We start from the raw sequence: 22,466 nt of genomic DNA on the forward strand, positions 1-22,466 counted from the left end.
CACTGGAGGAGGTATGAGGTTCCTCCCCTTGTACCTTCTCCTCCAATTCATTTTTAGAAGGAGACAGGCAGAGAGGATGTGACGAATCAAGGAAATACAATTGAGATGCACCCATGTAATTAGTCATTAAAAAACTAGAATGGCATGAACCTTCTTATGATGGGATAAAGGTCAGCCATTTTGGTCAGGGAGTAGGTCAACCATAGTTTGCCAGTGCTGTGATAAGATATTGTGTAAAATAATGAATTTGAAGAATGTATCTGCGCTGTATTTTCTGTTAGCTAGCTAGCCATCCAGTTTTAGAGGAATGATTCCAATCAAACGATGCAGTCAACCCACAGCCATACATACACAGGCTAGAATCAGTTGGTGATAGGACTTAGACAAGTTGTATGGTCTGTGTACATATATTATAGAGAGAATTGGTATAAACTGTATTTATAATTAAATGACTATTTTAGGTTGACAATTTTATTTCACTGATATATCACATCCATGAAAATCAAATTAAGGCATAAGTAAAGTCAGGATTATGCCTCTGCCATTCATTCCAATTAGACTGGTTTGGATTTCTCCGACCCATATGGCTGCCATTTTCACCACATTCGGCAGGGTAGCCTAGTGGTTAGAGCATTGGACTAGTAACCAAAAGGTTGCAAGTTCAAATCCCCGAGCTGACAAGGTACAAATCTGTCGTTCTACCCCTGAACAAGGCAGTTAACCCACTGTTCCTAGGCCGTCATTGAAAATAAGAATTTGTTCTTAACTGACTTGCCTAGTTAAATAAAGGTGAAATAATAAAAAAATAAAAAAAAATCTGGAACAGCCCCTCTATCCATTTAATAGGCTCTTTTATGGATGCACACTTCCTGATGGACTAGCTTTTAACCAATCACCATACACTTCCCTCCTCTCCAGTCCACCACAGAAAGCGGGACTTCCCTCTCACTCTCGTCCATAAAATGGCCTCACCTGCCTGTTTTTCCCTTTACCTGGATGTGTGTTTGAAATGTAAGTGCTGTGCTCCTCTTCATTTGTTTGACTTTTTAATTTGATAACTTTTCTGGTTGACATTTTGTCTGTCTGTTTCCTGTTTCCAGCCCTATTTGTCCTATTCTATGTTGTAGGCAATTTGATGTTACTACTTATGTGCTTACTGTTGCAGATGAATTACCCATCGTTTACCATTTATCCTATTTCATCTAGTTAAATATTATCAGCCCAATAGCCACACGATTCCAGTCCAAGCAGCACCCCCACAGTCCACCAGTTCCAATGCCAGTCAAAATCAAGGAATTCCATTGAAATTAACAATAAGTTGGTTTGACATACTGAACTGAGAGCTGTCTTGGGAAAAAAACATGACTGCAACAAACATTTCTTGAAGGTGATCCCACACCAATAGTTAGGATTATTTTGGTTGTTGTAGACACAAAGGTGAAGGTGGCAACACTTTACATAACATGTCATAACCTGTTATAATATGGTCGTAACACTCTGACAGATGACTGCTATAAGGGCAGGTACGTGATAGGCCTATATGATTATGATGGTCATAATGCTTCTTACAAAGTTTATTTTCTTAGTCCAAAAAAAGTGACACAGGATGGTCATAATGCTTCATGAAAGTTAAAATATGATGAAAAAAACATGACTAAAGAATTTAAGAAACAAACTTTAAAACAAAAGGAAAGTTCTTAACACTTATGTAGGTGTCATAACCAGCCATAAAATAATGCAATATTTGTCACAACAGGTGTAAATATGGGTCATGACAAGTTATGACATGGTCGTAATGTGTTATGACACGGTGTCAAGTAAAGTGTTAAAGTACGTCCATCCATGCAGGGGTTGACAAACTATAATCTACAATACACTTTAAAGCCTATGACCTGAGGGATTGTATTTATGCAATTGAATTTGTCAGTGTTGGTGTTTGGGACGTCCAGACGGTATGGGGAGGAAAGGTTGGATATTGTCTAAAAGCTACGCTAAGGAAGAGCTACACAACGACACTATAGGCTTTAACTTTGCACTCTGCTGAACAGGCCCCAGAAGCCAGCAGGTTTCAACATAAGGAGGAAGCCACAATGTTTGACAAATGCATTGGAGTGCATGCCATAAAGCTTTCTCTAGGCCATGTCAACATGTATCTAATCACACAAATACAATAAATATAAGAGGAGAGACGGTCCAGCTGATCTACAGTAACAGTAAGATACAGTAAGCATACAGTGTTCTCATCTGAAGTGTCGAAATCACAATGTACACCCTCAACCAATTAAACACCTGCATCAATCAAAGTGTCTTTGTATGGCGGATTTTACACATTTGTCATAGGACTTTCCACAAGAAACCCAGACTCAGACCACCAACTCCCCCAGAAACCCAGACTCAGTCCACCAACTCTCCCCAGAACCCCAGACTCAGACCACCAACTCCCCCAGAACCCCAGACTCAGACCACCAACTCCCCCAGAAACCCAGACTCAGACCACCAACTCCCCCAGAACCCCAGACCACCAACTCCCCCAGAACCCCAGACCACCAACTCCCCCAGAACCCCAGACTCAGACCACCAACTACCCCAGAACCCCAGACCACCAACTCCCCCAGAACCCCAGACCACCAACTCCCCCAGAAACCCAGACTCAGACCACCAACTCACCCAGAACCCCAGACTCAGACCACCAACTCCCCCAGAACCCCAGACCACCAACTCCCCCAGAACCCCAGACCACCAACTCCCCCAGAACCCCAGACTCAGACCACCAACTCCCCCAGAACCCCAGACCACCAACTCCCCCAGAACCCCAGACTCAGACCACCAACTCCCCCAGAACCCCAGACCACCAACTCCCCCAGAACCCCAGACCACCAACTCCCCCAGAAACCCAGACTCAGACCACCAACTCACCCAGAACCCCAGACTCAGACCACCAACTCCCCCAGAACCCCAGACCACCAACTCCCCCAGAACCCCAGACTCAGACCACCAACTCCCCCAGAACCCCAGACTCAGACCACCAACTCCCCCAGAAACCCAGACTCAGACCACCAACTCCCCCAGAAACCCAGACTCAGACCACCAACTCCCCCAGAACCCTAGACTCAGACCACCAACTACCCCAGAACCCCAGACCACCAACTCCCCCAGAACCCCAGACCACCAACTCCCCCAGAAACCCAGACTCAGACCACCAACTCCCCCAGAACCCCAGACCACCAACTCCCCCAGAACCCCAGACCACCAACTCCCCCAGAAACCCAGACTCAGACCACCAACTCACCCAGAACCCCAGACTCAGACCACCAACTCCCCCAGAACCCCAGACCACCAACTCCCCCAGAACCCCAGACTCAGACCACCAACTCCCCCAGAACCCCAGACTCAGACCACCAACTCCCCCAGAAACCCAGACTCAGACCACCAACTCCCCCAGAAACCCAGACTCAGACCACCAACTCCCCCAGAACCCTAGACTCAGACCACCAACTACCCCAGAACCCCAGACCACCAACTCCCCCAGAAACCCCAGACTCAGACCACCAACTCCCCCAGAACCCCAGACTCAGACCACCAACTCCCCCAGAAACCCAGACTCAGACCACCAACTCACCCAGAACCCCAGACTCAGACTACCAACTCCCCCAGAACCCCAGACCACCAACTCCCCCAGAACCCCAGACCACCAACTCCCCCAGAACCCCAGACTCAGACCACCAACTCCCCCAGAACCCCAGACCACCAACTCCCCCAGAACCCCAGACTCAGACCACCAACTCCCCCAGAACCCCAGACCACCAACTCCCCCAGAACCCCAGACCACCAACTCCCCCAGAAACCCAGACTCAGACCACCAACTCACCCAGAACCCCAGACTCAGACCACCAACTCACCCAGAACCCCAGACTCAGACCACCAACTCCCCCAGAAACCCAGACTCAGACCACCAACTCCCCCAGAACCCCAGACTCAGACCACCAACTCCCCCAGAACCCCAGACCACCAACTCCCCCAGAACCCCAGACCACCAACTCCCCCAGAAACCCAGACTCAGACCACCAACTCACCCAGAACCCCAGACTCAGACCACCAACTCCCCCAGAACCCCAGACCACCAACTCCCCCAGATACCCCAGACCACCAACTCCCCCAGAAACCCAGACTCAGACCACCAACTCCCCCAGAACCCCAGACTCAGACCACCAACTCCCCCAGAACCCCAGACCACCAACTCCCCTAGAAACCCAGACTCAGACCACCAACTCCCCCAGACTCAGACCACCAACTCCCCCAGAACCCCAGACTCAGACCACCAACTCCCCCAGAACCCCAGACCACCAGCTCCCCCAGAAACCCAGACTCAGACCACCAACTCCCCTAGAAACCCAGACTCAGACCACCAACTCCCCCAGAACCCCAGACTCAGACCACCAACACCCCCAGAACCCCAGACCACCAACTCCCCTAGAAACCCAGACTCAGACCACTAACTCCCCCAGAACCCCAGACTCAGACCACCAACTCCCCCAGAACCCCAGACCACCAACTCCCCCAGAACCCCAGACTCAGACCACCAACTCCCCCAGAACCCCAGACTCAGACCACCAACTCCCCCAGAAACTCCAGACTCAGACCACCAACTCCCCCAGAACCCCAGACTCAGACCACCAACTCCCCCAGAAACTCCAGACTCAGACCACCAACTCCCCCAGAACCCCAGACTCAGACCACCAACTCCCCCAGAAACTCCAGACTCAGACCACCAACTCCCCCAGAACCCCAGACTCAGACCACCAACTCCCCCAGAACCCCAGACTCAGACCACCAACTCCCCCAGAAGCCCAGACTCAGACCACCAACTCCCCCAGAAGCAGCAGGCCTGCGCTAGAGACCCATAAAACCAAGGCCATCAACATTTACAGCAAGCTGTTCAAAGGCAGAGTGAAGGTTCGTTCCACACCATAAACCCCTGCAATGAGTCGGCCACATGCTGCAGTCAATCGGTATCAACAATCTGCACTCAATTGAGATAACTACTGGGCCATTCTGGGTAAGGTATATGGGTCCATACTGCAAGAGACCAAGGGCAACGATTGGGGCTATAGACTGGCTTCTGTGGTTAGTGGCGATTCTGTGATTCTTTCTCCTGCTGTCGATTGGACATCTGCAGTCAATTGAGATAGATACTGGGTCATTCTAGGTACAGTAATATGGTAGGAAGAAGTAAAGCATAGCGGCTATATAACTTCTGGCTTCATCACTTTCTGTGTTTATCGTCGATTCTGTCTCCTGAAACGCTTGTGAATAAACATTGTACACTGAGACTTGGAAGCATGGTGGGCAGTAGCTGGCTTCTCTTACCTCAGATGGGGGAAGATATTATGGGCAGGGTGGAGAGTGGCATAGTGTGTGAAATATTTATCTACATCTCTGGAGGAAGCATAGGGAGGGAGGGAGAGGGTTCTCTCTCACTGACTGCACTTTGCTGTCTGCGCTAGTTTTGTGTAAGAGACATTACTACAGTATGTGTTCACAAAGACATTACTGAGAAAAAGGAGAGACGGTGAGGGGAGTGAGATGGGGATAGATAGAGAGATGTAGGGAGAAAAGGAGAGAGAGAAAGATATACTGTAGAACATCTGGAAGGGTGAAAGAGAAGGACAGGAAAGGACAAGAGACAGACAGTATTTAGGCTATTGAAAGAGAGAGTCAGACAGATGGAGAGAGGGAGATCTTCGCTCTGATAGGCGGTGCGACAGGGCCAACGTCCCAGATGGCGTGTGTACCTGGCGGCCATCGACGACTAAACCAGGCAGCTGTTTACGTAATGAGATCTCGCATTCATTCATTCAAACCTGGAAACAAGGTTCGCTGAATTACGGACCTCTTCCAACGAATAAACCTTCCCGAAAAACACCACCACACAACATCCTGTGTCCATTTCCAGCATATTCCCAGGAATATTTCCAGCATATCTACAAACCTGGCAACGCGCCACTAATTCACACAAAGGATACAGCGGTAGAGCTTTGTGTACTGGGCAGGTAGAGAGAGAGAACAGGAGAGAATTAGATGTGACAACATTGACAGTCAGGGCAGCCAAAGCGTTGGACGTAATAACAGTGTGCTTCATTTGGTAAACTACTGACTGAACACAGTCCAAAACATGTTTTCACTGAGTCATCAACAGCACCTGCTATTTACAGCTACACACAGTAGTTTATTGTAATTAACAAACAATAAAATGCGGAGGAACACACACACACCCGTGCACACAAGTACTGCATTCATATTACCTCACAATTAGTGACATTAGAATTAAACACGCTCACAGCTTGTCTTAGTTCTTATTGTTTTTGTTCTACCTTGTTATTTTTAGTAAAACACTGTTATTGATTACTGCATTGTTGGGGTTAGAGCTGCAAGAAAGACATTTCACTGTACTGGTGCACCTGACATTAAAAACTGAACTTGTCTGGAGCTTGGTGTTGTGTGACCTGTTCAGACTGGACCTGCTCTGACTGTGATGAGTGTGCCAAGTCATCGCAGGATGGTGCTGCCTGGCATACACCCACGCACAGACAGGCACAGACACACACACTGTACACAATCTGGCAGCCAGCCACTCTTTCAGTGGGTAGAGGGGATACACTGAGGTGGGCCAGAACAGAACAGGCCAGAAAACATAAAAAATGCATCCCTCCCTCTCTGGCCTGATGTCAACCTTCTGCCCCCAGGAAATGACCCTGACCTGCCTGTCTGCCTCCAGGGCTTCAGAGTCCTGGCTAAGACAAGAACACGCTCTCTGGCTTTACAAAATCAAACCAGCGCCTAGGATTGTGCTCACCAAAGCAAGGCCTCCAACCTAGAGTTGGAACATGGTCCCATGGTCGACACCGGGGCCCAGAAATCACAGCAGTGGGACATCCATAGAGATACATCTACAGTTGTAGTGGGAAGTTTACATACACTTAGGTTGGAGTCATTAAAACTACTTTTTCAACCACTCCACAAATTTCTTGTTAACAAACTATAGTTTTGGCAAGTCGGTTAGGACATCTACTTTGTGCATGACACAAGTAATTTTTCCAACAATTGTTTACAGACAGATTATTTCGAGAAAATTATGTCATGGCTTTAGAAGCTTCTGGTAGGCTAATTGACATAATTTGAGTGAATTGGAGGTGTACCTGTGGATGTATTTCAAGGCTTACCTTTAAACTCAGTGCCTCTTTGCTTGACATCATCGGTAAATCTAAAGAAATCAGCCAAGACCTCCACAAGTCTGGTTCATCCTTGGGAACAATTTCCAAACGCCTGAAGGTACCACGTTCATCTGTACAAACAATAGTACGCAAGTATAAACACCATGGGACCACGCAGCCGTCATACTGCTCAGGAAGGAGACGCATTCTGTCTCCGAGAGATGAACGTACTTTGGTGCAAAAAGTGCAAATCAATCCCAGCACAACAGCAAAGGACCTTGTAGAGATGCTGGAGGAAACAGGTACAAAAGTATCTATATCCACAGTTAAACGAGTCCTATATCGACATAACCTGAAAGGCCACTCAGCAAGGAAGAAGCCACTGCTCCAAAACCGCCACAAAAAAGCCAGACTACCGTTTGCAACTGCACTTGGGGACAAAGATCATACTTTTTGGAGAAATGTCCTCTGGTCTGATGAAACAAAAATAGAACTGTTTGGTCATAATGACCATCGTTATGTTTGGAGGAAAAATAGGGAGGCTTCTAAGCCGAGGAACACCATCCCAACCGTGCGAGCAAGGAGGCCTACAAACCTGACTCAGTTACACCAGCTCTGTCAGGAGGAATGGGCCAAAATTCACCCAACTTATTGTGGGAAGCTTGTGGAAGGCTACCCGAAACGTTTGCTTCAAGTTAAACAATTTAAAGGCAATGCTACCAAATACTAATTGAGTGTATGTAAACTTCTGACCCACTGGGAATGTGATGAAATAAATAAAAGCTGAAATAAATCACTCTCTACAATTATTCTGACATTTCACATTCTTAAAATAAAGTGGTGATCCTAACTGACAAAAGACAGGGAATTTTTACTAGGATTAAATGTCAGGAATTGTGAAAAACTGAGTTTAAATGTATTTGGCTAAGGTGTATGTAAACTTCCGACTTCAACTGTATGTGTTCTACCTGCTTAAGGTCATGTGAGCTCGGGTGTTAGTCTGTTTCTCTGTTTCTGTATTGGTCAAGATGGCGTTGCCTTGCCAGACAATTGTGTGGTTTGAATACCCGTATACAGAGACAGCCAGGCACTTAGTAATGCTCAACACACCAATTCAGGAAGTAGAGGAACGTGTAACTATAGAGAACTAAGAGACATCCCTCATAAGCGCTTCAGTAGACTAGACCTGCTATGACAGATCTCTAAACCCAGTCAGATTAGTATTGCAAGAAGCTGTTCTGAAATCCTCAACAGTCACATTAGAGAGAAAAGACCACAGCAGGCGAAGCTGCTTATGTCTCCCGTGACACTGTAAGACCTCAAAAATAGTTTGGACGTATAGTTCCATTTATATTCTACTGATCCACACTTGAAATTCATGGCATTCGTTCCTACCTACAGGGACTTCAGAAGTGCATTTAATAAGAGGGAGAATCAACAGCATGAAGTTAAGTTGGTACTAAACTTGTATTGTAAGCATGGACTCACAACTAGTTATATGCAGCGGTAGGCTACTTTAGCAGTGTCGGAATGGAGAGTGGATTTCCAGTATAGGAATACTAGTCATGATGCAACATGTTTGGTGAGAGACAGTATTGCATTGGAGGTTGAAAGGATGCTGTGTGGTCAAAGTAACTGGGTAGTGGATCTCTCAGCACACTTGGAAAATGGTTGTGGATCAAATCCAGCTTTGAAGTCATGAAAGTTAAATGAATAATTAATCCCCCCCAAAAATGAGTAACAAACATTTGACATGAAAATGAAGTCCAAGAAAGACCCTGAAAATCACACTGCTCTAACCATGAGATGTTACAAACAAATCACATCACACATACTACAAAACCAACAGGGAAACAGATTTCAGCTGTGCCGCCAATTACTGACCCAGTGTCATAGGATACTTCAATCCTCTAATGGTTAAGGTTCATATTGGGAGTTAGTTAATCTGACCCAGTGTCATAGGATACTTCATCCCTCTAATGGTTAAGGTTCAGATTGGGAGTTATTTAATCTGACCTAGTGTCATAGGATACTTCAATCCTCTAATGGTTAAGGTTCAGATTGGGAGTTATTTAATCTGACCCAGTGTCATAGGATACTTCATCCCTCTAATGGTTAAGGTTCAGATTGGGAGTTATTTAATCTGACCTAGTGTCATAGGATACTTCAATCCTCTAATGGTTAAGGTTCAGATTGGGAGTTATTTAATCTGACCCAGTGTCATAGGATACTTCAATCCTCTAATGGTTAAGGTTCATATTGGGAGTTATTTAATCTGACCCAGTGTCAGATGATTCTTCATCCCTCTAATGGTTAAGGTTCAGATTGGGAGTTATTTAATCTGACCCAGTGTCAGATGATTCTTCATCACTCTAATGGTTAAGGTTCAGATTGGGAGTTATTTAATCTGACCTAGTGTCAGATGATTCTTCATCCCTGTAATGGTTAAGGTTCATATTGGGAGTTATTTAATCTGACCTAGTGTCAGATGATTCTTCATCCCTCTAATGGTTAAGGTTCAGATTGGGAGTTATTTAATCTGACCTAGTGTCAGATGATTCTTCATCCCTGTAATGGTTAAGGTTCATATTGGGAGTTATTTAATCTGACCTAGTGTCAGATGATTCTTCATCCCTCTAATGGTTAAGGTTCAGATTGGGAGTTATTTAATCTGACCTAGTGTCAGATGATTCTTCATCCCTGTAATGGTTAAGGTTCATATTGGGAGTTATTTAATCTGATCCTAGATCTGTGGATAGGGGCAACTTCTCTCCAGAGCAATCACACTGTCTTTTGTCTACAAATCACACAGAGTGGAAACACATTTAGAGACCTCAACCTCTAACTCATAGGCGTATAGTAGGCTAGCCTATATGTATATCTAATATCCTATTGATGACATCATTTCCCACACTTTTCCCTTGAGCAAGGAACATAGGCCCCTAAACTGCTCATTGGGCACTGCCCTCTGCTCCAGCCTCGCAAACCTAATATGTGTGTGTGTGTGTATCGGGGGGGGGGGTTGGATAAAAAAAATAGACACATGGTGAGACCATTCCTTCCTTCCTTCCTTCCTTCCTTCCTTCCTTCCTTCCTTCCTTCCTTCCTTCCAATGAGACAAACCAAGTCTCTCCTCTGAGAGAACTTAGGACAATGTACACTGCCTTTTCATAGCATGTCTAACTCAATCTATTGAAACTGGAGATGATTGAGGGAGTTCCCCATTCCACCCTGTAATGTTTTAATAGATATTGACTGGCCCTTTGTACAATCAAGTGTATTTATAAAGCCCTTTTTACTTCAGCAGATGTCACAAAGTGCTTATACAGAAACCCAGCCTAAAACCCCAAACAGCAAGCAATTCCTATCTAGAGGGGCAAAAGCAGGATCCACATTTTAACAGTCCTTCTACTAGCTTTAGGGGACTTTACTTGCTAACATAATGTGACGAATGAGTCATATTAAATCTATGGGCTTGAGATGTGGCTGGAGAGAAAGAAAATACATAAAAACTGTTAAACTCTCTTAAAGAGATTTACAGAAGCAAACTTTAACTCACCGCCCCAACCTTATAATCAGATCACCATAGCAACACAACGTGCCATATCTAGGCCATAACACTCTTAAAAAAGCGGCCGACTATCAATCTGAAAATAGGGCTTTAAAGCTTGTGTTGAATTTTGTGGCTTCTACTTTACCAGTCACGATTAGACAAATCTTGTTCTTGGGTACAAAACAGATTAAGAGACAGGTTGTTCTGGTTTGAGTGACTGTGTGTTTGTGTGTGTGTGTTTGTGTGCGCGTGTGTGTGTGTGTGTGTGTAGGTATTATCTGGAAGAAGCAGCCTCAACTTCCGTCCGTCGTCTCACAGCCAAAACTGAGCTGCTTGCTGCGAGGATTAACATCTCAGAATCCACCTGGACAGGGAGAGAGAGATTCATCCACCACTAGCCAGATAAAAAGCCTTATCCCTGTATTTTCTCACACATATCCTTACTTTTTTTCTCTGTTTGGAAAGCCATCAAATCAAATTTTAATTTGTCACATGCACCGAATACAACAGGTGTAGACCTTATCGTGAAATGCTGAATACAACAGGTGTAGACCTTACCGTGAAATGCTGACTTACAAGCCCTTACCTTGAAATGCTTACTTACAAGCCCTTAACCAACAATACAGTTAAGAAAAAGAGCAGCAGTAAAATAACAATACCGAGGCTATATACAGGGGGTACCGGTACAGAGTCAGTCAAGGTAATTGAGGTAATATGTACATGTAGATAGAGTTATTAAAGTGACTATGGATAGATAATAACAGAGAATAGCAGCAGCATGAAGGGGGGGGGGGGGCAATGCAAATAGTATGGGTGGCCATTTGATTAGATGTTCCGGAGTCTTATGGCTTGGGGGTAGAAGCTGTTTAGAAGCCTCTTGGACCTAGACTTGGCGCTCCGGTACCGCTTGCCGTGCGGTAGCAGAGAGAACAGTCTATGACTAGAGTTTTTGTGGTGTCCTTTCACCCATATGTAAGTTGCAAGACAAGTGATCAATCACTAATTGATTGAGACCTGGACTGGCAGGTGTGTGCACTTGCCAATCAGTGGGATTGTGTCCACATATTTAGGGAGTAAATGCTGGGGTTTCGGGGTCACTTTCCTCCACAAGCAGATTGGTAGAGGGGGCAGACATATCAGCTTGCCCCACCCCCTCTATAACCCTGATCTGTAGGTCTACTTTGTGTGTTACTGGTTCTGACATCATGCTGGGTTAGCTATAACCAGGTGAGGCACGAGTGACTGGAGCACCTGCTCTCTCTGGGCCCTTCTCATTTCAGTCTATACTACCTACCTTCCCTTGTCTCCTACCACCTTCGAAGTGTACAGATCTGAATGGACTGTGTAGGATGTGATAGCAAGATCTACTTAACTATATTGAGGCTATAATATCCCTTTATTACATCCACCTATCCGGTTACTTCAGATCGGCACAGAGTGAATGGTTAGGTGGCTAAGGGACGGGGGTAGGGAGTGGAATGGAACTTGACCCATGCGATCGCGGTCTGGACCGGAGCCCGATCCTTCACTCGACATGGGGGAGAAATAAAGGCAGAGGGGCAGCAGCGTGGACAGCTGACAGCTGACAGGAACCAATACTCGGCCAAGGTCAGGGGAGGGAGAAAGGGGACGCGCAGGGGCTCAGAGGTCTGACAGGAAGCAGTGGTCAGCAGGTGGGAGAGGGTTAATGTGGCGACTGTGCTGCGATGTGGCAGGAACCACTTTCCTGGCAGGGTCAGTGGAGGGGGGAGTGTAAGTCAGGTAACACAGCCACAGTGCAAGACAGTGAGATCTACAACCCCGGGGCCATGTACTGTTATGTCACTGTTACACACACAAACTGACCCCATCATTGTTTTTCACCACACATACAGTATATAGATGCTAAATGACTAAAATGTAAAAATGTAGATGCACTCAGTCACACTTCCTATGCAGGATAAATATGATAAGTATGACAGACAGCTGCTTGGCCAGAGGTCTCAATGGTGGAGGAACCAATCAACATTGCATAACCTACAGTTCACCGTCCCCCCAGCACCCTCTCTGTGTGTGTGTGTGCCCACAAATATCCTCACGCACATTAGTGAACAACCCCCTGGCTGAAAAATATAAAACACTTGAAAAATGCATGAGGGAAGATAATGAAAAGAGACAGACAGTAGAGGAGACAGCAGGCAGCAGAGAGGAGACAGCAGGCAGCACAGAGGAGACAGCAGGCAACAGAGAGGAGACAGGAGACAGCAGGCAGCACAGAGGAGACAGGAGACAGCAGGCAGCACAGAGGAGACAGGAGACAGCTCAGAGGAGACAGGAGACAGCAGGCAGCACAGAGGAGACAGGAGACAGCAGAGAGGAGACAGCAGGCAGCACAGAGGAGACAGGAGACAGCTCAGAGGAGACAGGAGACAGCAGGCAGCACAGAGGAGACAGGAGACAGCAGGCAGCACAGAGGAGACAGGAGACAGCAGGCAGCACAGAGGAGACAGCAGGCAGCAGAGAGGAGACAGCAGGCAGCAGAGAGGAGACAGCAGGCAGCAGAGAGGAGACAGGAGACAGCACAGAGGAGACAGAAGACAGCAGGCAGCAGAGAGGAGACAGGAGACAGCACAGAGGAGACAGAAGACAGCAGGCAGCAGAGAGGAGACAGGAGATAGCAGGCAGCACAGAGGAGACAGAAGACAGCAGGCAGCACAGAGGAGACAGCAGGCAGCACAGAGGAGACAGGAGATAGCAGGCAGCACAGAGGAGACAGGAGACAGCAGGCAGCACAGAGGAGACAGGAGACAGCAGGCAGCACAGAGGAGACAGGAGACAGCAGGCAGCACAGAGGAGACAGGAGACAGCAGGCAGCACAGAGGAGACAGGAGACAGCAGGCAGCAGAGAGGAGACAGAAGACTGAAATCTTCCAGCCCAGCCTTCCCAAAAGGTTTCTGGGAAAACAACTAGGGAGGTCTAAAAATGTGCGTGATGCATTAGCCAAGACCTAGATCCATCATAATTAAAGTATTGCGCAGACAGAACCCAGGGAGTTCACATGTCTTGAATGAAATATTCCAGCCCAGCCCCCCCAAAGGCTTCTGGGGAAAACAAGTCTCCAGTTGGGGCCTTCCACTTTTACACTGGAACTAGGGAGGTCTAGAAATGTGCCTGACGCATTAGCCAAGACCTAGATCCATCATTGTGAATGCTAACTAAGCTAACTAGGCCAGTAAATCAGAAAAAAATGACCTGTGTTTGAGATGGGACGTATAGCTCTGGATCGCATTCATTATAGCACATCGTAGCAAAACGTTTTGCAACGGAAAATGAAAATTAGCGTTTCGATTGAGGTTAAGATAGTCCCTCCTTGTTTCAGTATGGCTTCTTGCTTTAATGCCTAATGAATAATACCTTTGTCAAGTCTCTTAGCCCTTAAAGACCCAGCCTCAGTTTCCTTCTGTGAGCGAACGCAAAGCCTTTTAGCTGGTTTTAATTAACTCAACCAGAGACAATGATTCATTAAAATGAGTGCAAAGACTTTTTACTGAGGATACTGAAAGACTGGAGAACTTCACACTGGTCCCAGGACGAAGGGATTTTAATACAGACACAGAAGTAGGTCTAACACACACACACCTCCATAAGGTGGTACAAACTCTGAGACCCTCTCTATTTTAACAATGTCCAAACAAACCAATTGAAAGTGGGCTTTGGTTGTTCAATCCAGACGAAATATGTGTTCAGTGGTTATAGGTTTCAACCATCAGTATCCATCACCCATCATAACCATTCCCAGATCCACAGCCTTTACCGGTTGGGCTTTGACACACAGAGGGATACAGAGAGACAGGCAACATGGTGAGACAGGCAGCGTGGGATAAGGAGACAGGCAGCGTGGTATAAGGAGACAGGCAGCGTGGTATAAGGAGACAGGCAGCGTGGTATAAGGAGAGAGGCAGCGTGGTATAAGGAGACAGGCAGCGTGGGATAAGGAGACAGGCAGCGTGGTATAAGGAGACAGGCAGCGTGGTATAAGGAGACAGGCAGCGTGGTATAAGGAGACAGGCAGCGTGGTATAAGGAGACAGGCAGCGTGGTATAAGGAGACAGGCAGCGTGGTATAAGGAGACAGGCAGCGTGGTATAAGGACACAGGCAGCGTGGGATAAGGAGACAGGCAGCGTGGTATAAGGAGACAGGCAGCGTGGTATAAGGAGACAGGCAGCGTGGTATAAGGAGACAGGCAGCGTGGTATAAGGAGACAGGCAGCGTGGTATAAGGACACAGGCAGCGTGGTATAAGGACACAGGCAGCGTGGTATAAGGAGACAGGCAGCGTGGTATAAGGAGACAGGCAGCGTGGTATAAGGAGACAGGCAGCGTGGTATAAGGAGACAGGCAGCGTGGTATAAGGAGACAGGCAGCGTGGTATAAGGAGATAGGCAGCGTTGTATAAGGAGACAGGCAGCGTGGTATAAGGAGACAGGCAGCGTGGTATAAGGAGAGAGGCAGCGTGGTATAAGGAGACAGGCAGCGTGGTATAAGGAGACAGGCAGCGTGGTATAAGGAGACAGGCAGCGTGGTATAAGGAGACAGGCAGCGTGGTATAAGGAGACAGGCAGCGTGGTATAAGGAGACAGGCAGCGTGGTATAAGGAGACAGGCAGCGTGGTATAAGGAGACAGGCAGCGTGGGATAAGGACACAGGCAGCGTGGTATAAGGAGACAGGCAGCGTGGTATAAGGAGACAGGCAGCGTGGTATAAGGAGACAGGCAGCGTGGTATAAGGAGACAGGCAGCGTGGTATAAGAACACAGGCAGCGTGGTATAAGGAGACAGGCAGCGTGGTATAAGGAGACAGGCAGCGTGGGATAAGGAGACAGGCAGCGTGGTATAAGGAGAGAGGCAGCGTGGAATAAGGAGAGAGGCAGCGTGGGATAAGGAGACAGGCAGCGTGGTATAAGGAGAGAGGCAGCGTGGTATAAGGAGACAGGCAGCGTGGTATAAGGAGACAGGCAGCGTGGGATAAGGAGACAGGCAGCGTGGTATAAGGAGACAGGCAGCGTGGTATAAGGAGACAGGCAGCGTGGTATAAGGACACAGGCAGCGTGGTATAAGGAGACAGGCAGCGTGGTATAAGGAGACAGGCAGCGTGGTATAAGGAGACAGGCAGCGTGGTATAAGGAGACAGGCAGCGTGGTATAAGAACACGGGCAGCGTGGGATAAGGAGACGGGCAGCGTGGTATAAGGAGACGGGCAGCGTGGTATAAGGAGACAGGCAGCGTGGGATAAGGAGACAGGCAGCGTGGTATAAGGACACAGGCAGCGTGGGATAAGGAGACAGGCAGCGTGGTATAAGGAGACAGGCAGCGTGGTATAAGGAGACAGGCAGCGTGGTATAAGGAGACAGGCAGCGTGGTATAAGGAGACAGGCAGCGTGGTATAAGGAGACAGGCAGCGTGGTATAAGGAGACAGGCAGCGTGGTATAAGGAGACAGGCAGCGTGGTATAAGGAGACAGGCAGCGTGGTATAAGGACACAGGCAGCGTGGGATAAGGAGACAGGCAGCGTGGTATAAGGAGACAGGCAGCGTGGTATAAGGAGACAGGCAGCGTGGGATAAGGAGACAGGCAGCGTGGTATAAGGAGACAGGCAGCGTGGTATAAGGAGACAGGCAGCGTGGTATAAGGAGACAGGCAGCGTGGTATAAGGAGACAGGCAGCGTGGTATAAGGAGACAGGCAGCGTGGTATAAGGAGACAGGCAGCGTGGTATAAGGAGACAGGCAGCGTGGTATAAGGACACAGGCAGCGTGGGATAAGGAGACAGGCAGCGTGGTATAAGGAGACAGGCAGCGTGGTATAAGGAAACAGGCAGCGTGGGATAAGGAGAGAGGCAGCGTGGTATAAGCAGACAGGCAGCGTGGGATAAGGAGACAGGCAGCGTGGTATAAGGACACAGGCAGCGTGGGATAAGGAGACAGGCAGCGTGGTATAAGGAAACAGGCAGCGTGGGATAAGGAGACAGGCAGCGTGGTATAAGGAGACAGGCAGCGTGGTATAAGGAGACAGGCAGCGTGGTATAAGGAGACAGGCAGCGTGGTATAAGGAGACAGGCAGCGTGGTATAAGGAGACAGGCAGCGTGGTATAAGGAGACAGGCAGCGTGGTATAAGGAGACAGGCAGCGTGGTATAAGGAGACAGGCAGCGTGGTATGTTGGGCTTGTCGGCCCCATCAGCGGTCTGTCAGAAGGATGTTTCAGGAGCAGACGGAGCGTGACCAACGTTGTGTCAGCAGCTAGCTAACCCAGCACTCCCTCCCTGGAGGAGACAACACTGACAGCCATGCAGCCTCTACATTCAGCAGCATCTCCTCTCTGACACACTGACACACACTGACATACACACACTATATAGCTAGTCTACACATCATCATCGTAGTTGAACATCTTTTGCATTTTTCTTTCAAACTGCTTCAGATCTAACTTCTCTTATCCATTAAACACAAACATAAACGCAACATGCAACAATTTCAAAGATTTTACTGAGTTACAGTTTATGTAATGAAATCAGTCAATTGAAATAAATTAATTAGACCCTAATCTAGGGATTTCACATGACTGGGAATACAGATATGCATCTGTTGGTCACAGATACCTTTTAAAAAACAAAAGTAGGGGCGTGGATCAGAAAACCACTCAGTATCTGGTGTGACCACCGTTTGCCTCATGCAGCACCACACATCTCCTTCGCATAGAGTTGATCAGGGTGTTAATTGTGGCCTGTGAAATGTTGTCCCACTCCTCTTAACAGCTGTGCAAAGTTGCTGGATATTGGCGGGAACTGGAACACGCTGTCGTACACATTGATCCAGAGCATCCTAAAAATGCATCATGGGTGACATGTCTGGTGAGTATGGAAGAACTGGGACATTTTCAGCTTCCAGTTATTGTGTACAGATCCTTGCGATGTGGGGCCGTGCATTATCATGCTGAAACATGAGGTGATGGCGGGTGATGAATGGCACGACAATGGGCCTCAGGATCTCGTCACGGTCTCTTTGTGTATTCAAATTGCCATCGATAAAATGCAATTGTGTTTGTTGTCCGTAGCTTATGCCTGCCCATACCATAACCCCACCTCCACCATGGGGCACTCTGTTCACAACGTTGACATGAGCAAACCGCTCGGCCACACAACGCCATACACGCTGCCGTCTGCCCGATACAGTGGAAACCAGGATTAATCCATGAAGAGCACACTTCTCCAGCGTGCCAGGGGTCATCGAAGGTGAGCATTTGCCCACTGAAGTCGGTTACGAGGCTGAACTGCAGTCAGGTCATGACCCTGGTGAGGATGACGAACACGCAGATGAGCTTCCCTGAGACAGTTTATGCAGAAATGATTCGATTGTGCAAACCCATAGTTTCATCAGCTGTCCGGGTGGCTGATCTCAGACGATCCTGCAGGTGAAGAAGCCGGATGTGGAGGTCCTGGGCTGGTGTGGTTACACGTGGTCTGCGGTTGTGAGGCCAGTTGGATGTACTGCCAAATTCTCTAAAACAACGTTGGAGGCAGCTTATGGTAGAGAAATGAACATCCAATTATCTGGCAACAGCTCTGATGGACATTCCTGTAGTCAGTACGCCAATTGCACGCTCTCTCAAAACTTGAGACATCTTTGGCATTGTGTTGTATGACAAAACTGCACATTTTAGAATGGCCTTATATGTAATGATTATGCTGCTTAATCAGCTTCTTGATATGCCACAGCTGTCAGGTGGATGGATCATTTGCTCACTAAAAAGGATTTAAACAAATTTGTTAAAGAAATAAGCTTTTTGTGCGTGTGGAAAATTTCAGGAATGTTTTATTTCAGCTCATGAAACATGGGACCAACACTTTACATGTTGTGTTTTTTTGTTCAGTGTAGATCAAATACTACCCTATGTTCTGGACAGTGAACATCAAATGATTTAATGATAAATTAAGAGGAGTATGTAAGCCACCTGCTGTCATAGGATGTTTTATTCTCTAAGGTATTATAAATTACACGCCACACACAAGCACTTTACCATAACAGTATTCATGTCCTGAGATCACCTCAAGACTTCACAGATTTGATTGACAGGGAGAGACCTCCTCTGATGATTGACTTGCACACTGAGTTTAAAGCACCAATAGGTAAAATGTTCTGACATCAAAAACAAGGCCCAGATTGAATACTTTGAAAACACATCCTTCCTTTCAATAATCACAGATTTTAAATGACTGGATTGTCAGCCATGAAGTGGAAGCAATCGGTCAGCTATTCAATATCGTCAGATCAGAGATGAAGTCAAGCAATGACGGAAGGAAGCAAGGAAGGAAGGACGCATTGTCAAAGTATTGGAACAAGGCCATGTCCTTGATACAGACCACAAGAGAAAAATCATAGCGCCTTCCTACAAAGCTCACTAGAGCGTGGCTCAGTAGTAATAAGAAAACAAAATGTATGAAAGCAAGATATATACAATAAAAAAGGACTTGTACAAAAAAAAAAAAACTGGCTCTATTGATACAATTAGTGTATAAAATGTCCTAAACAGTATTGAACTTGATAGTAAACAGTCTACAGATGCTATTCTGACAAATGCCTTAGGTCAAGGTTTGAATAAAAAAAAAACAGTGGTAGGGAGGCTTCCCCATACTGCGGACTCCATCTTTAAGGCTTTAGTTAGTCCAAATACACAGGTTTAGACCTTTACATTTTAGTCAACAGACGCTCTTATCCAGAGCGACTTACAAGAGCAAATTAGGGTTAATTAAGTGCATTGCTGAAGGGCATAGAGAGATTTTTCACATTGTCGGCTAAGAGATTCGAACCAGCAACCTTTAGGTTACTTGCCCAACGCTCTTAATCGCTAGGCTCCCTGCCACCCGAACTTTACAGGGGAAAATACATGTACTTTGTTTAAGACGACAGAACACACTCATGACCATTTGCAGAGTGCCACGACAACAAAGCAAAAGACTCATTGTGCACTTAGAAATACAAAACCAATTCCCTGTGTTTGACAACATCACTGTAGAATCACAACAGATAATGCTGGTGCATTTCATTATAGCATAGATTTTCCTAGTTAAAAAGAGCATAGAAAAATCTCTCCATATTGCATGCAATTTACCCCAGTGCAGTAAGAATCAAATGCATTTTGTCTATGGTCCCCTGAAAAGCATAATAGTTTATTTTCTCAGGATATGAATTTTGTTGTGATTGTTTTGACTGTTATGGCATGCAGGAGAAGGCAGAGCAGGAGAAATGATGTATTTCTTCCTTTAGCAGATCTCCTGTTCGTCACCTCCTCTGATCTGAGAGCGCAGGCTAAAGCAACATGGCAGACGACTAATGGACTTTGGCTCTCACCTGTCTGGCTCTTTCAGATCAATGCAAGGAGAGGAGACGAGAACTATTTCCATTATTGAGCTACGCCCCCTTTAGACTAATGAGCTATAAGGAAGCCCCTTTAGACTAATGAGCTATAAGGAAGCCCCTTTAGACTAATGAGCTATAAGGAAGCCCCTTTAGACTAATGAGCTATAAGGAAGCCCCTTTAGACTAATGAGCTATAAGGAAGCCCCTTTAGACTAATGAGCTATGCCTCCCTCTCATTCCACCTTCTTCAGGACGTAGAGGATTCCGATATTGTCGATGGTGACGAAGGTGGAAAAGTCAGGTGACACGTGGATCCTTTTCAGATTGGCTCCTGTCGGGTAGAACGTCTGGAGGGCCTCTCCTTTCTCCACGTTCCACCACTATGAGGGAGAGCGAGAGAGAGAGCAGGGGCAAGAGAGGGAGAGTGAGAGAGAATGAGAGAGGGTGAGAGAGACAGACAGAGAGAGTTATCAGTTTAAGTGTGTCTAAGCTCCTACCACTGATGTACAGTACCCTGCCCTTCTGATAAAGAGATCAGTGATGCAGTTTGGTCTTGTCAGCCACACACACACACACACGGTTTTGCTAACCGATTCTGTTTAATGTGACCTGCTAAGCTGTAATTTTTTCATTGAAGTTCCACCTCTCAGAATCCACTATCAAAGACACCAAGTCAATCGTATCAAGTGTGCGTGCTGTGTCTCAAACGAAGACATGCCAATCTTCCACATTTCACTTCAAGCTCTTTTATCAAGCCAATGAAAACAGACAGTATCATCACACCACTTATCTCCCTGCAGAACATATTTCCACTTCCTCAATTCCATTAGTGGAAGGGAGAAACCTAGCAGCTTCTAAGACCCAGCTGTTATTGTGGGTCTGAGGAAAAACCAGGACAAGTCTGACTATAAGACCCAGCTGTTATTGTGGGTCTGAGGAAAAACCAAGCCAAGTCTGACTGTAAGACCCAGGTGTTATTGTGGGTCTGAGGAAAAACCAGGACAAGTCTGTCTCCGAGAGAGGGGGTGCAGCGTCAACTGTTGCAGTATTAGTAGTAGTATCCTTGTACCATCGTACTCAAGTACACACATAGACACACACACACACACTCACACGCAGACACATGTACGCAAGCACAAACACACCACAGACACAGAAATATGAATGAATCATACAAACTCCTCAAACACACAAAAGAGGTCTCATTTTCCATTCCCCTGCGAGTACAGCTTATCTCTAGTCTATGAGTGTGAGGCCCATGCTATGTAATGGCTCGGTCTGTTCACTACAAACCTCTGCAGGGGTTTAGGCCACGGTCTGTGGAATACCAACACCACTGTTTGTGCAGCGTATGGAGCGGGCTGCAGTGAAGTGGGGTGACTGAGCTCCATAGGGCCTCAAGCTGACTATTCTAGATCTATGAAGACTGAGGAATGGAGGGTCTCATTAAAACAAACAGGAGGAACAACAGGATGTCTGTTTTGACTTAATGAGATATGCTTCTGTGGAGAAGAGAGGGAGAGATGGAGGGAAGGAGAGATAGAGAAGGTCCGGTAGGTGATTCCCTTTCAGATCCCTGTGTGTCACACACACACACACACACACACACACACACACACACACACACACACACACACACACACACACACACACACACACACACACACACACACACACACAGCGGTTACATAACCATGCAACACAACAAGACAAAGGTCTTCAATATTTAACACCACTAAGATGTCTCTCTCTGTCTCTAAATTAATGACTTTCTCTCCATCTCTCATTTTATTCTCTCCCCCCTCCTTTCTTTCACACTCCCTCCATTTCCAGAGGAGAGATAGACAGTCAGGCGAGTTAATAATTAATCATCCTGTACTGTAGCTGTAAGACTGCTGATTCTAATCCCAGACTGGGCAACACAGATATGGACCCATGGATATAGATAGTTACTGCTTTCAGCAGTGCTCTTAACCCTAGATAACTCGAGGTAGTGCTGCACTTGGAGTGGTGTGTGTGTGTGTGTGTCGGTGTGCGTGCGAGCGTGCGTCTGTGTGCATGCATGTGGCCTGCCTGTTGACAACAGAGAAGGTTTCTGTAGTAACGGATGGATATAAAAATAAAGTATTATTCTTCCTATTTGACAGCTTCCCGTGATGGAGGAGGTGGTACCTCATACTAAGAGTAGAGAGGGAAGTGTGATTAAGTCTCGAAGGAAAGAAAAACAGCTCCCCTCACACACACTCATGTGCGCACAAAAACTCCTATTCTCTCAAACACTCAATCTCTCTTGTAAATATCCTTTGATC

The 22,466-nt window shown here is 46.7% G+C and overlaps 2 protein-coding genes across 4 annotated transcripts in view; one reads left to right on the forward strand and one right to left on the reverse strand.

The window, feature by feature from the left end:
- Positions 1-1,795: 1,795 nt before the first annotated feature.
- Positions 1,796-4,971, forward strand: LOC115197984 (proteoglycan 4-like). Its single transcript, XM_029759641.1, has 3 exons — positions 1,796-1,830; positions 2,417-4,346; positions 4,450-4,971. Exons 1-3 carry the CDS (start codon positions 1,796-1,798, stop codon positions 4,969-4,971), a joined length of 2,487 nt encoding a protein of 828 aa, XP_029615501.1.
- A 13,781-nt stretch (positions 4,972-18,752) lies between these two features.
- LOC115199073 (apoptotic protease-activating factor 1) overlaps positions 18,753-22,466 on the reverse strand; it is a 72,522-nt gene continuing 68,808 nt past the window's right edge. For all 3 annotated transcript variants that reach the window (XM_029761617.1, XM_029761619.1, XM_029761620.1), the window contains one exon: positions 18,753-20,537. In XM_029761617.1, the coding sequence (XP_029617477.1) occupies positions 20,391-20,537 (147 nt within the window). In that variant the 3' untranslated portion in view covers positions 18,753-20,390. The remainder of the gene's footprint in view (positions 20,538-22,466) is intronic.

Source organism: Salmo trutta, chromosome 8, assembly GCF_901001165.1.
Source record: "Salmo trutta chromosome 8, fSalTru1.1, whole genome shotgun sequence".
NCBI lineage: Eukaryota > Metazoa > Chordata > Actinopteri > Salmoniformes > Salmonidae > Salmo > Salmo trutta.